Source organism: Falco rusticolus, chromosome 12 (assembly GCF_015220075.1).
Source record: "Falco rusticolus isolate bFalRus1 chromosome 12, bFalRus1.pri, whole genome shotgun sequence".
Taxonomy (NCBI): domain Eukaryota; kingdom Metazoa; phylum Chordata; class Aves; order Falconiformes; family Falconidae; genus Falco; species Falco rusticolus.
In genome coordinates this window covers 2,389,966-2,404,161 of record NC_051198.1, presented here as the reverse complement: position 1 = coordinate 2,404,161, position 14,196 = coordinate 2,389,966, and the positions used below count along the sequence as shown (strand labels likewise).

Here is a 14,196-nt window from a genome sequence, read left to right as displayed (position 1 = left end):
TTAAGACAAAACTTTTTAAAATTTTGACTTAATCCAGAATCCATCAAGTTAAATTCCGTTCTCTTTGCGTGGCAGATATGACAATGTATGCAAAACTCACTAAGTGTTGTTGCTATTTTGCATTCAATTATTAGAAATGTCTGTACTGCTTTCTGTAAGTCTGAAACTGTAACACCGCAAACTATATTAGGGGTCAGGTTACAAATATGAATCCAGTTTATGCTAACAGGAGTCAATAACTTCGAGCCAATCTAACACTTCAGAGCTGTACTTCTAAAAAATGACATATAGGTTTTAAGGAAAACTTTTTTGGACCAGGTAAGTAGGTGTCAAAAGACAGCTTGTTAAACACCAAATGTCCTAAAAATGCAGTCAACCTAAATTTTCTCTGTGGCACTACTTTCTATGGCAACACATTTCTCTATGGCGACTATTGTTGCTTCTGCTCTTTAATTACCAGTTGGGTGTGTGGACTGCAAGTCCTACATTTTTAGGAGTCTACTTACCCCTAAGCATAGAAATTGCAGCGAGAGAGGAAACCCCCTGTCTTCTCTCATAATTACCTAACAAAAAAACAAACAAAAAAAAGAGAGAGGTGCAGCATTGCTACAGCTAAAAGTATTCTGAAAAGACCAGCTTGGCCGCTTCTAAAACAGGTAAGAAAAGAACTTACTTGATTCAGAGACAAAACTAATGTGCACTGTATGGAACTGATAAAAAAAGAAGCTAATGTTTTATGTAAGATCAAATATAATTTACTGTTAATAATTTAAGGGATTATATAGGAAAGTTATTCTCTAGGCCAGCAGTGCCAGAGGTCTGCAACCTAGTATGCTGTTTTTTCAGGAGACCTCAAGTTCTCCAGGCCCTTCATGGTCAACATTAAGAAGGTAAAACTTTAAGTTAAAGGCTTCGTGTTCAACTAGTGGGATATAGAGCTGCACTACTACGGCACAGTGCCCCAAGAAGCAAAGTTGGGGCCTTAAATATCCAGCTTATCCCTCCATAGAAAGAATGCCCTGGCATGCTGCTCCTCGTCGTAACTGTGCCACCTACGAGAGCTTCTAAATCCCTGTAACAGCTCCTCACCCTCCCTTCAGTCCAGAAACTTTCCCACTGGGTGGGGAAATAATGGCATTTCATATGCAGAAGCAGCTCTTAGAAGTGACGATTGCTGGAACTTACATGGTGTCTAAAGGAACAGGCATTCCCCTGGGAAGGGCTCCTCACGGTTTTTATTTACTGAATTCAGAACGGGCAGGAAAACACATCAGACTTGCTATTTTGAATTGCAAATAACTTGCCTAACCCAATCAAAGCCCCATACTATTGCTTGCAAAGTCACAATTCAGCGTAGACTAAAAAAAAATGTGTATTTATACGCAGGCTTTCAAAAAAAAGCACTCCAAGGAGCAAGCTGGGCGTCCAGCAAGAGCCAGCCCACCCAAAGCTGGGGGGAGAAGGTGGTGACGCCCGTCGGCGCAGGCCAGCCGCCACCGCAGTGCTCCGAGGGGCACGGCCCTGCCTCAGCACGGCAACCATGCCATACGCTGCCTACACAGTAGGGTTACAATGGGCCTACTACAACCTACTACTGTTACAATGGGCCTACTACAACCTACATAAGGTAAACCAGCAAATGCTGTGTTGTTCCCTCCTTCGCACCTCAGCCTCACGCAGCTCCGTCCTTAGTTGCCAAGACTCGCAGCCCGCTGCGCGGGACCCCCGCGGCCCCCACACGATGGCCGCCCTGTACCTGCACACAGGTCCCCGTGGCGAAGGCGCCCGCCACCCCTGCAGAGCCACCCGGCTGCGGGCGGCAAAGCCGTGCCCGCCGTGAGGCAGCGGCCCCCCGGGGCCGGCAGCCCTCTCCCCTCACTGCTTCCCCGGCAGGCGCCCGCGCCCGCTCCCCGCAAGCCTCCTCCGGGGCGCCCTCACGGCCCCAACATGGCGGCGCGGCCCCGCACCTGCCCCGCCTCGGGGCGCCGCGGCCGGGCGCGGGGAGCGGCGGAGGGCCGTGCCGCGCCCCGCCCCGCCGCAGGGCTCCGGCCGCCGCGGGGCCGGTAGGGGGCGCCCGGGGGCTCCGGTAGGAGCCGGGACCGTTTCTATTTAGCCGAAGGACGGCGGGAGGGGGGGAGAGGAGAGGGAGAGCGAGCGGGCGCCGGCACCGCAGCGGAGCCAGCGGAGGGACGGGGCCGAGCCGCTGCGGGGACGTGCCGCCGGGAGCACCGGCCCCGCCTCAGGTAGGAGCGGGCAGAGCGGGGCGGCAGCGTGCCCCGCCGTCCCCGGGGCGGCTTCGCGGGGCAGGGCCGGGTCCGGCAGGTGCTCGGCGGAGGCTTCTCCCCGCGGGGAGCCGGGTCGCTCCCGGGGCGGCCGGTGAGCCTCTATCGAGCGCTCCCTCTGCCACCCCGGAACGTGCGACAGCGGGGCGGTCGCGCTGCCTGCTCCTTGCCCGGCGCCGCGCCGCAGCGCACCGCTTCGGCTCGGTGTGGCGTTAAGTGCGATGTTATTTTAAACTCCATTTAGTTATTATTATTTCCGGCCCCCCCCTCCCCGCTGGATAAAACACAGCGGAGTGGCGGCGCGGCCGAGCCTCACCCTCCTCTCGCCGGAGCGCGGGGCCGCGTCCCGGCCGCCTCAGGTAGGGCCGGCGGGCGGCAGCGCCCCGGGACCCGCGCCCCGGGCACGGCCGAAGGGACCCCCGCCTCATTTGTTTTTCTCTCTTTCAAGGTTCACGATGTTGACAGCTATGTTCTTGGCTGCTCTCATTCTCATTACAGTACAGTCGCAGGAAACTGAAGAAACCATAACGTACACGGTAAGGTTTCATAGAGTTCGAGATAATTACTGCTTTGCGGGGATTCTTTCCTAAGTGACCCTTGAGAAAAGCCAAATTCCTTGCCATGCGATACAAAGGTCTTTCGAGTTCGAATGTTCGCAATAAAATAAGCTCTTCCTGCACTGAAACGGTGCTCGAAAGCTGGAGTTGACAAGACTGAGCAGAATGGGCTGCAACTGCCTGCTCTGAAAACCTCGTCTGTGCACTGAGCTGGATGAACTGAACAAAATTACGAGGTCTTAATATTTTTTTAATCCATTTTCATAAAGACGGGGTCCCTAGGAGCTTCGTTTGAAATATATGGAATTTGACAGATAATTAGGTCAAACATTCTTCTGTGTTTTCTTTTGGATGTTTCAAGCTGTTACTGACAAAATGTAAGTACTTCGGGACGCGGTGCTCTTAATGAAGCATCTGAGCTCTGGAGCCACCGCCGGGCTGGTCACTTCTGAGCTGCTTTTGAGCAGTGGTTTTGCGTGGCTTGATAAAATTGTACAAGAATACTGGAAATAGGTTCTGCTTGTAATCAAGTGATAAGGTAAGAGATTTAAAGGCCTTTTTCTAAGGGTTTGTTTTGGTGGTTTTTTTTTTTTAAGTCTGCTTCTGTTCAGTCTTTGGCTTGCATAATGCATGTCACAGAAGGAGTGGCAATTACATCGGCTTGGGCCAGGGAAAAACCCGCATTTTCACATCTGATTACAGTCGTAATCCCTGCAACTTGCTTCATATGGGTGGACCTCTGAATATGTGTACAGACATCAGCGCAATGCCACACAAGCAGAAAATTCTGCACACATGCAAAAAGTTAGAGAACCACAGCCAAAGACCGAGATTGTGTCTTATACAAGTAATCCCACTGAAGTCAGTGGGATGGCTCAAGCAAGTAAATATTGCAGAGTTGGACCTTGTTGTAGAAGACAGAGCTTAAGGAAGCCTCAAGTGAGCATCAGGAAGTCTGTCATAAAATACTTCTAACACGGCTTTAGAAGCAATAGATTATTCTTTCTTTCTGAAGGTTGGAAGCACTTTTATTTAGAGGGTCCTGTGATTTTTTTAAGTCCCTATATCTAAGTGGAAAATTAAGATCTAAATACCTTTTGAAAATCCAGACTAACATAGGGACCCCTCCCCCCTTCCTTTCTGCATTTATGTCGTCTTTTCAAAAAATTAAGTAGCATTTTCTGATAAGACTACATAGTTCGGTTTATAGCAATGGAAAATTTCTAGCATGCATATATGACTTGGGTTCCTATACTCCATTTTCAGAGAGGTCTTAGCATGTAGGTGCTTCAGTGATCATTCAACTCCAATCATGTAAAACTACTTAACAAAAAAAAATACTCAGCTTTTGGAAATTTTACTCTTAGGATGCTACTGTTTCTCATGCGTACATTGTATTCATTTAAGGCCAAATCCTTTTCTATTGGAAAAGTCCCTTCAGCTGCAGTAATAGAGGAACTTGGCTCCTTACAGTTAAATAGACAGTACTTCTGTTGTGTATTAACAGGAATTGGGTGATTCAGTAAATGCATGAATTAGCTGTTTTCCTTTGGGTTTGCATTTTCATAGCTAAAGTAACTTTGGTGTTGTCAACTCAGCATTTAGTCATTCCTTCAGAGATTGAAAATTGTAATAAGAGTTTGCTGTCCACTTACCCCTTTGGAAGAAAAAGCCTCCAAAGTTACAACTCACTGCCAGATTTGGCAGATCACTGGTGTCACCTGCAAATAAAGAAAATATTTTCAGTCCAGTTGCTGAGTCAGTGTCCGTTAGTAACAAGTTCCTCAAAATAACTTGAGGATACTACATGGAACATGTGGATCTAGGTGTCAGAAGGTCAAATTTGTCACTTTTATAGCTCCTCTGCAGCAGAGGAGTTGCAACAAGACTTAGCTTGCTTGACTCTGACTAATTACATTAGCCGACTCTATTCTTTTTTTCTATAGGGCCATTAAAGTAATATCCTAAGCAGCATAGGATGCATATGCACTTACATAGTACACCTCAGTTGATTCATTGATATTTTAAATGTTTGCTGTAGTTGGTAGCATTGTGATACTTTGCTAATCAGGTTTTTTTAACTGTCACTTGTGATTAAAATTACTGCCCTCTAGACCATTTAATGGTTTTGGGCAGAGGAATAATGAAAATGCCTACCTAACTGCAGGGCAGAATATTTAAAATTCTTCCTGAACTCACTAGTCTGCTTTGATATGAATAGTTGCTGAGTATAGTCTTGTTTGAATTTTGAGAAGTTTTATTTATCCAAGTAGTCCCCCTGTTATAAATTCTAACCGTTTATTGTATGTCTCACAATTATAAATTGTTCTTCCTAGACTGCAGTTCCTGGAGTCATGTAATTAAGAAGCATGTGAATGAATTTCCAGCTGTCGTGGGATCCTTCCCCATTGCTAGAGTGCTAATGGGAGAGAGTATAAAGTACAGGGGCATAAAAGCCCATTTAGTCCCTCTGGCAAACTGGCCCCAGGAATGAAAGATGTTCACCTGTTGGAAAGCAGTGAACCAGATCAAAATTCAGAAAACCTTGCTTCTCTTTCCTGAAATTTTCATACTGGTCACCTGGGTCAATCCAAAGGTTCATCTATTCCAGGATTCAGCCAATGACAGATGCTTTAAAACAGTGTATAGGAACAAGGCAAGGAGACAGTGATGCTTTTCTCACTTTGTTCTCCAGCCCCAGTAAAACCTACTGACTCACAACAAACGATATCTTAGGAACCTCCTGAGACAAAGGCTCTCTCTGTAGGTACTTGTTGTTCCTGCACAGCAACGCTGTACCAATAGCCACTTTTCTACCCTACCAAGGTACGCAAACATTGCATTTCCCTTAGCGTCAAACTTTGAGTTCATTGAAATATGATTGATTATTTTTCCAAAATAAAGAATACTGAGTAGCCTAACTTTTTTTTCTCCATAGCAATGCACGGATGGCTATGAATGGGATCCTGTTAGGCAACGGTGCAAAGGTACAGTAAATAATTTTCAAAGACATACTTGCCTTTGGTATTCTCTAAGTATTACCATTACACACCTCTGTTTTGGACAGGGAGGTGTGCTTGCATGTCTCATTGTGTTATTTGTATTACTGACTGTTTCAGAAGGTTCGACTGTTAAAAGCATGACTTGTGTTGTTGCTAACCACAGATATTGATGAGTGTGAAATAGTCCCAGATGCATGTAAAGGTGGGATGAAATGTGTTAACCACTATGGAGGATACCTCTGTCTACCTAGAACAGCACAAATAATTGTAAATGAGCGAGAAGAAGCAGCAGCTGAATCCACTAGTGGTCGAAACAATGTCATTCGACGGACTCCAGCTGATCCTCACCGTGCTCCTCCAAACCCAACTCATCAAATTCAGTGTGCAACTGGGTATGAGCAAAGTGATCACAATGTGTGCCAAGGTAAGCAAGCTGCCGTGTGTTTTACTTACAGTATAACTGGAGTGTGTGTGATAACAAATCTAATGCCTGGAAAATGACAGCCTAGAACTCTTGCATTTGCTAGAATATATTGTTGCACTATTAAACTGGACACATACACACTTAAGATATGTAAATAAAACACATGCATGTTCTTACTGTTCAAGGTAACGGAAATTGTGGTTTGTGGCAGCCTGACAGTCTGTTCGATCTATTTCAGACTAATAAGTAAATTAGTTGTCTACAGATCCTCAAAAAAACCCTTAATGCAAGTAAGCAACTTTAGTCAAGTAATTTTGTATTGTATTAAGTATGTCCAGGAGTGGCAGTAACTTCAAAAAAGTGGGCAGCACAGCAACTCATATCATAGACAATTTATAAAGGTTTGCAAAACTGTATTATTCAGTAAGTGAATGCTGTATGGAACAAAAAACAACCACCATATGAACTTTTACTTAGACCAGATTGTAATGCAGAAGAATACAGTGTTTTTTACTATGTATGAGGCATATTTCTCAAGTAGTAAGAACTAAACATCTGAACAGCTTGTGCCTTTCTGATCTCTATAGAAGTAGTTCTACGCAGACCCTGCCAGTTTACTTCCAGTCATGGTCTAGCCAGTCTTTGAAACTATGGCAATGAAGAGCATTCATCTGAGTGTACATACACCACACACAGGGCCAAAATTCTCAGGGTATTAGCAATGTTAATTGTGAGTCTGGTTCCTGAATGCATATAAGCACTGCTGTAAACTGAGACTGTTTCATTTATTATTTTATATAAATAGTTTACTCTTATACTTGCTGAAGTAACAAATGTTTCATCCAGTTTTGTTTTCTTTCATAAAAATGCATTCTACTCCTTGTTCGCAAACTTGGTTTTCAAGCACATTAGTGGGATACCCGTGCAAACAGAAGGCAAAACTTGACCCCATGGTTCATGTTTTCCACTTTGTGGCCCATGACAGTATAATCATATAAAACAGTACTTGAGTGACTATAATAAGGGCAAGCTGTAATATACAGTGGTAGTTCCTTTCTCCCTGGTATTCATGTATACAGAACGTTATTTATCACTAGTAAGTAAATTCCCTGTCATTCTGAAGCATAGTAATCATCATGGAGGCTGGATAAGTTATTTTTGTAGGCAAAGCCTCAGTTGCCTTTCTGGATTGTCTGCTAATATTCAACATTTCTGTCACTCGAATTCAAGAATGTTAAGTAAAGAACCTACTGCAGGAGGTCAGTACCATGATCCCCTTAACACTGAGTGTTCACTGAGGGTTATAAAGGGAAAATCAATGCCAAAGATGGCAAGTGATTTTTTTTTTTTCCCCCCCCCCCCTTAATTTCACTTGGCAAAGTAGCAGCAGAACCAAAACCAGAATACCCAACTCCTGTGTTTGAACCAGCTACTCCCTCCTTCAGGCAATGCTGAGTTACTGTGGCTGGCATTCATCTCCACTGGTGAATTGCAATAAACTGCTTCATCTTCAGCACGTAACAACATTTTTTATTTAAAAATGCTAGAAAACTTCAAAATGTGAGCCTCGCTTCTGCTGCAATGGCTTTAGGTGTAGAAATCGGGGATAGCATAGGGAAGTTTAAGTGTGTAGTACCAATACCTTACATTCCAAATGAAAGTTAAGAGTTAGGGTTAACTTAGGGATTGACAACTGGCTGAGGGTTCTGTCTTGTAGAAGAGAAGATTGGTGGTGATACATTACTATTATTTTACTCCATGCTTTGGCTTCCTGAAACTTGCAACTAAACATTTCTATTCAATTTACAAATCTTTGGTTAATTTATAATAACTAACTGTTGTTATAGTACCATAACTTTTTTAACTAGCAGACACACAAACTACGATGAAATCTTTTGGGCTTGACTGAATGAGACTTTTTTTGCTACTAATTTCCCTATGCCAAACTTCCAATCTAAATGCAGAAAGCATGGAAATATTAGTTTGTAAAAGCTGAAATGTATTGTACTGAATGAATTCCAGCTGGAGAAAGGGTAGTGGACAGTGTGCTTAAAAGAAAGGATAAAAGACTTCTGGAGCACTTAAAGCATGCATTCAAATTCATGATCTTCATGCTTTTCACTGCTGAAAATATCTTATAAAAGATAATCTTGATCAGCAATGGTCCCACTGTGGATTTATTTAATTATGGTTAAAAGACTTTGCTATGATAACTGCTTGAGGCTCCTAGGGAGTGTAACTTACACATATAGTCACACTTAAGCTTGTTTTATTGTTTAGTAAATGAAATATGAAGTCCAGCTCCTTCTAATTGTTTGCAGATGTATGACATTTTCCTTCCAGTCCAGCAGCACTATTTTATAACCAATATGAAAGTGTGGAGACCTCTGCTTAAAACAACAACATGCTCTAAGGAGCTGTATTACTGACATCATACTAGAGTACGAGGGGCCTTCTGTTTTAATACAAATGTCCACTCGCTTTTTAAACACCGAATAGTGAGGGTATGATAGGCCAAACACACTCACGTTGGTTTTGGTGCTTGGAATAAACACACATCAATGACACTGGTCCTGTCGGACTTAAGAGGCTTCAGTGATGTGCTGAGCTTCATCGTTGGGTAAAGCATGAAGTGTGGCCAGATCCTGTTTCTGTTCCCAGGAATGAGAAACATTCAGAGGGGTGCATGATTCTCTGCACCTTATCTGCCAAAACATGGCCATGGGCCTGAGTTACAAAAGATACTTAATGCCTTCTTAACTTCTGACCTGAAGAAAACAAGTAACAACTACAGTATTTATCAGTACTGAGAATTTTCTCTCTGTAATGCATACTGTTATCTATTCGAGACCACGTTGTGTATTAGTAACACAGGTGGCAGGTTGATAGCAAAGCACACTGCCTTGCAGAAGATGGCTCCATGGAAATGACAGCAGTTTCCTATGATATACATCATTTTTGTAACTACTAGTGATCTGAAGCATGTTCTTGTATAATTGTGTTGATGTTAGACGTGTGGGTAGCAAAAATCTCCTGCGAAATTATTAAGATACTGAACAGGAGCAGTAAGTACCAGGATCCCCCAAGACTGATGAAAAGATGAGGGTATATTTATTCTGGAGGAAGATCTCCTATGTAGAATATGTACAGAGCACAAGTTTTGTGCTTCAACTTAAAACATTTTCACTGTATCTGAAATTCTGAGTTTATTGACCTCAACTAATCCTTGCTTTTCCCCATCACTATATAGTCAGTTCACATTTCATAGTCACTTCTAAATTTGCCTTTAACAAAGGGCTGCTGAATTGGTCAATAAGGTAGATTATAACACATAGCACCTGCTAGCACTTTCAGGAAGCTGCTCAGATGTTCTGACCTGTCATCGTGTGATTATCACCCAAATTGGGAAAAGCAAAAAACAGAGTAAGAAATATTTTTAAGCAAATTACTGACTTAGCTATTATTCACAGATACTTTTTGCCTGATTAAAAAAAATTAAATAGCTGCACTCTGTTGCCTGCATACAAGACTGAATTGTATTTGTACTGTGACTTGAGTCGGCTCCTATTGAAATCAAAAGAAAATCACTCAATTAATTCAATTTTGTCAAATCTAGTCTGCAAGAAATTACTAGCTTTTCCTAGAATGTTAATGACACTTGAATGAAAAAAGAAAAGACCGAGCAAAGGTACCAAATAAACTTGAGAAAGGGAAAAACACTTCTTTTTTTTCTTGCCTTCATATGATGCTGGTAATAGAAGCAATAAAGTAAGCAAACTTTTTTGCTCTTCAGCTGGATTAGCTTCTTTATTTATTATAGAAATACTAATATTAGTATTTCTCCAGTCTCTATAATCCTTTGTGCTACTGTGACCCAAAAATACAGGTGGGAAGATGGATTGCAATAAAAGGTATCTATGCTTTCTTAAAGGGAGGAGTGGGAGAGAGATGCACATTTTTCCAGACAGTGCTGCCTAGACTTGGCGGATGTTGGTTGCTTTTTTGCTTTTCTGTGCAGGAAGGAAAGGAATGAACTTGTTTTCTGTGCTGTGGTTATTTGTCCCCTGCAAAATCATGCTGGGAATCTCTTCATCGGTAGGGGTTGGGGGACAGGGTTTGTTAAGTTTCACAGTACTCTTCAAAGTAACTTACTGTACTCAGTCTAGGCTTTTACCTCAAGAAGTTAACATAGTGTAAATAAGTGAAATAAGCCTAACTTTTGCACCTCTAGATTCTTCTTTTTTTTTCTCCCCCCACCCCAAGGACAGAGGGACCAGGGAAAGCAGTTCATGATGTGTTTTTTTCCATACAGAAATCACTTTGTGTATATGTTGGGGATGTGCAACTAGCATATAAAGGATGTAAACACTGGGTAAGTGCAGGTACACTCAGCCTGGCCCTTTGCAGAACTGGTGCAGGCTGGAGAGCCCAGACATGCCTCCAGCAGAGAGCTCTTCACTGACATTTTGGCTAGGGTGCAGACTGCCCTTCTGAAATGCACCTCCTAATGAGTGCCACTTAATGCACTTTGGTTTGCCTCACTGAGCGGTCTTGGAACATACAAACAGATCCCATTCAGATGAAATTAAACCTGAAATGCACTGCAGGAGTGCTGCTAGTACACCGCAACTGCTAACGAGCATTCAAGCTCCGGGACCAGACTGGAGATTGCCCAGAGACCCTCAGAAATGTGTGTACTGGGACACTGGAGCCTCTGCACCAACCTGTGATCTGCTCCTGTAAGTCCACGCTATCTGTTAATATAACCTAAAATACACCTGTAACAGTTTCTTAGGCTGGTGCTAGGAATTTTTTTTTAATATTTTTGTAAAATACTGCACCATCCCAAGTTTTCTTTTTGTATTTAGCGAGTACTTTAACAAATGCTTTCAGGGATACTTTTAAAAGAGTCTGAGTTGTGACAAGTTAAGTTCCAGAGTTGTTGGAACAAGATCTGTTTAATTTGAGGATAGGATGAGTAGAGAGGCAGTGTTAGGAAAAATAATGATCTAATTATCTGTTTTAGGATGCCATTAGTTTATCACAGTGCTTACTCAGGCACAGTTCATATGTTGTACATATGTTTGCTGCAGTACTTCAGCAAGCAGAGAATACTTGTTGCCAGCAGTAGCCACCCTAAGAACCTGACCTGGTTACACATGCCATTTGAATATTAATTACTTAAAAAAGCAGGAGGAATTCTCCAGGTCTAAGAGAATCCACAGAAGGATACAAGCTGACATTTTCACAGCTCTTTGTGCTGAGTGCTCATAGACAACAATTAATTTCTTGCACATTTGGGTACATCACAGAGATCATCTTTCATCAGCTCATCCTGAACTAATTGTTCAAGCTGTTAATTTATGAAACGGCTGCATTTTGCTGCAAAGAGCCCTTTCTGGAGCATCTCTTTAGTAGCCTTGAGGGACCAGAGGGGAGGCCACAAAAAACATCTTCTTTTGAGGGCCCGAGGGCCTGGCTTTGGGCATTTTGAAAATTTGGCCAGTCTGAATCATCTCCCATCTGTGCTATTTGCACAGCTGTGAGTGTCATGTCAAGACCTTGGAGAGATACTCCCCTTTTCTGTCTGACCATTTTACTATGAACATCCATCACATGCATAAATACTAGCAGACTCTTTACTTCCTTCAGTTACTTACTGCTTTTCCATTATTCTGACCCTGGCAGGAATATGCTCAGTACGTTGTAGCTAAAGATTCTTACCATATGCTAATCACACCAAGTGTCCTAGTTCAGGCAAGCTTCTGAAAGTTGTATTTACCTTAGTTTCCTGAATTGTGATTATGCAGGCAAGCGCTAGACTTCAAGTTTAAGTAAACTCATTAGCAGTTCTCATGGCTTCTTACTCAAGAAAAATGGGATTGTACAGTAGTCACATTGACTGTCATACTTTTGGGTTTGATTTGTTGTTTGTAAAGCCTGTTTGCTTAGTAGCTTTGAGGATGCTAATGTTTTGACAGACAAAACATAGCAAATGTATTCAGAAGGCACATGGCCTGAAAAAGGTCCAAACCTCCAGCCATCTGTCCTCCTTCAGATTTCACTCTCTAAGCTGGAGGTCTCTTTCATAATGCAACCAGGAACACCAGATAGCAAAGGGGAAGAACCTGAGAATGTGCTTATGTCTGATCCTGACTGGGCATCCCAGTATGCTTGGCACCCCATTAAAAGGCACAGAGTATTTATTTCTCTCTTCATGGAAATCCCTGTTTCTGTTGCAAACACTCAGACACAAGCATCCTAAAAGCCAGAAAAACCTACAAGGAATGACAGCTGTTCTCTGTTTGATTCAGTAGCATCAGGGAGCATAAAACATGATTTGTGGGAGCCCGGGCCAGCTTTTGTTCCCTGTTTCAATACCTGCTGTCAATAAATTGCAGTCTACAGCATTGCAGTGATACAGGGTGAGAGCACCCTGGCAGCTATTTCTAGCACCCTTCTTGGATAATTTTACAGTGACGCTGTTGCCACTTTGTGGATAGATTCTTTCTCCCATGATACTGGTATCCCATGATAGATACTTCCATGAAAGAATCTAGCAATGTTCTCAATGTGTTTGCTTTGAGCATGTCTCCAGCTATTTCATCCTGGACTACTACATTGTAGTTCTTTAGCCTGCTGAGAAAGGTGGTGTGTGCCTACTTTCTCCAGGTGTTTGCTCAGGGTAATTTTCTCTCAACTTACACTATTTTATCTGTTTTCAGACCTGATTCCTGCTTCAGATTACTTCGTATGTTATGGAATGATCTGAAGTTTATTTTCATTTTTGAGTTTTGGGTTACCAAATCACCTTTTCTAACCCTAGAACATTTCTGAAGGATCTCAGCATTACAGACAGTTTTTTAAGCGTCCAAGATACTTCTTGAGCATCTCCAATTGTGGGATGCTAATGTAGCAAGCTGGAAAACTAGTTCAAGAGCTGAAGTTCAAAACTGTTATTTTCTTTATTTTGTTCTATTTACAAGTTATTTTCTTCATTTCTTTTTCATGCTGGCAAAGGAAGATGATAACTGGTGTTTCTTTTTGCCTTTCTGTGTGTGCCAAAATAGTCCTATGGGAAAATCAAAGCTTCCTGCAAATACAGAAGTGGTCTATTTGGTTCTTCACTGTACCACTTAGTGATGCCTATGTTCCTTTGCATATCCTTTACTAAGGAAGAGTATCTGCTGCGCTATAGCCAAGCGAACCAGTCTCCACTGTTACTTGAATTGATTATGTTGTTTAGGCTTGCTATTTTGCCATTTTCCTATTGTCAAGGCCAATGAGTCTATAATACAAACAGTGTTATAGAACCCCATACTAATGGGGTATTTTTGGTTTGGTGCAAACCACAATGAGAAAGTAATTTTTGAGTTCACCTTACCAGGTTGCACCGTAAACATTCTGCGTATTCTGTGGTATCATCAACTGTTCTGTTACAGCATTTTGTCATAGCAACCCTTTTGTCCTGTGTATGTGTTAACAGAGTAAGAACTTACTGTTCATGGATTTCTTGGAAGTTGAGATTGGCCGTCTCCTTTCGTTGTACTTAAAGAATATTTATTCTGTTTTGTCCTCTGTGATGCTTTTTGAGCTATTTTTTCTGGACTGTCATCATTTATGCATGTTCTTTAGTAATTCATACAAAATTTAAACATCCTGTCATCTTATCAAAGGAAAGTTTGCCACATAAATGTCATAAAGTTCAATTGCTTCTATCCCCAAGACAGAAAGATCTGAACTTGTCTAGTAAGACCTCTTCTCTCTGTATGTGACAAGAATATATGAAATATGTAATCAGCCATAGAAAGTTAATGGATAAACACTGTGACATTTCAAAAATACTGTATTTGTTTTCAACTTTAATTTCATAAGTTTTGTTTTCATAGCATCCAGAAAGCAGTAGTTTTCGAGAAAAAGCTATTTGCCAT

At 42.2% G+C, this 14,196-nt stretch overlaps 1 protein-coding gene across 2 annotated transcripts in view; it reads left to right on the top strand.

The window, feature by feature from the left end:
• The first annotated feature begins 2,129 nt into the window (after window positions 1–2,129).
• The window catches only part of EFEMP1 (EGF containing fibulin extracellular matrix protein 1), a 48,997-nt gene continuing 36,930 nt past the window's right edge, over window positions 2,130–14,196 (top strand). Inside the window, exons 1-4 of one of the 2 annotated variants that reach the window (XM_037405890.1) lie at window positions 2,130–2,243; window positions 2,731–2,818; window positions 5,778–5,826; window positions 6,005–6,265. In XM_037405890.1, coding sequence (XP_037261787.1) covers window positions 2,738–2,818; window positions 5,778–5,826; window positions 6,005–6,265 — 391 coding nt within the window. In that variant the 5' untranslated portion in view covers window positions 2,130–2,243; window positions 2,731–2,737. Of the gene's footprint in view, window positions 2,244–2,303; window positions 2,642–2,730; window positions 2,819–5,777; window positions 5,827–6,004; window positions 6,266–14,196 lie in introns of those variants that run through there. The other variant, XM_037405891.1, reaches the window with a different exon arrangement.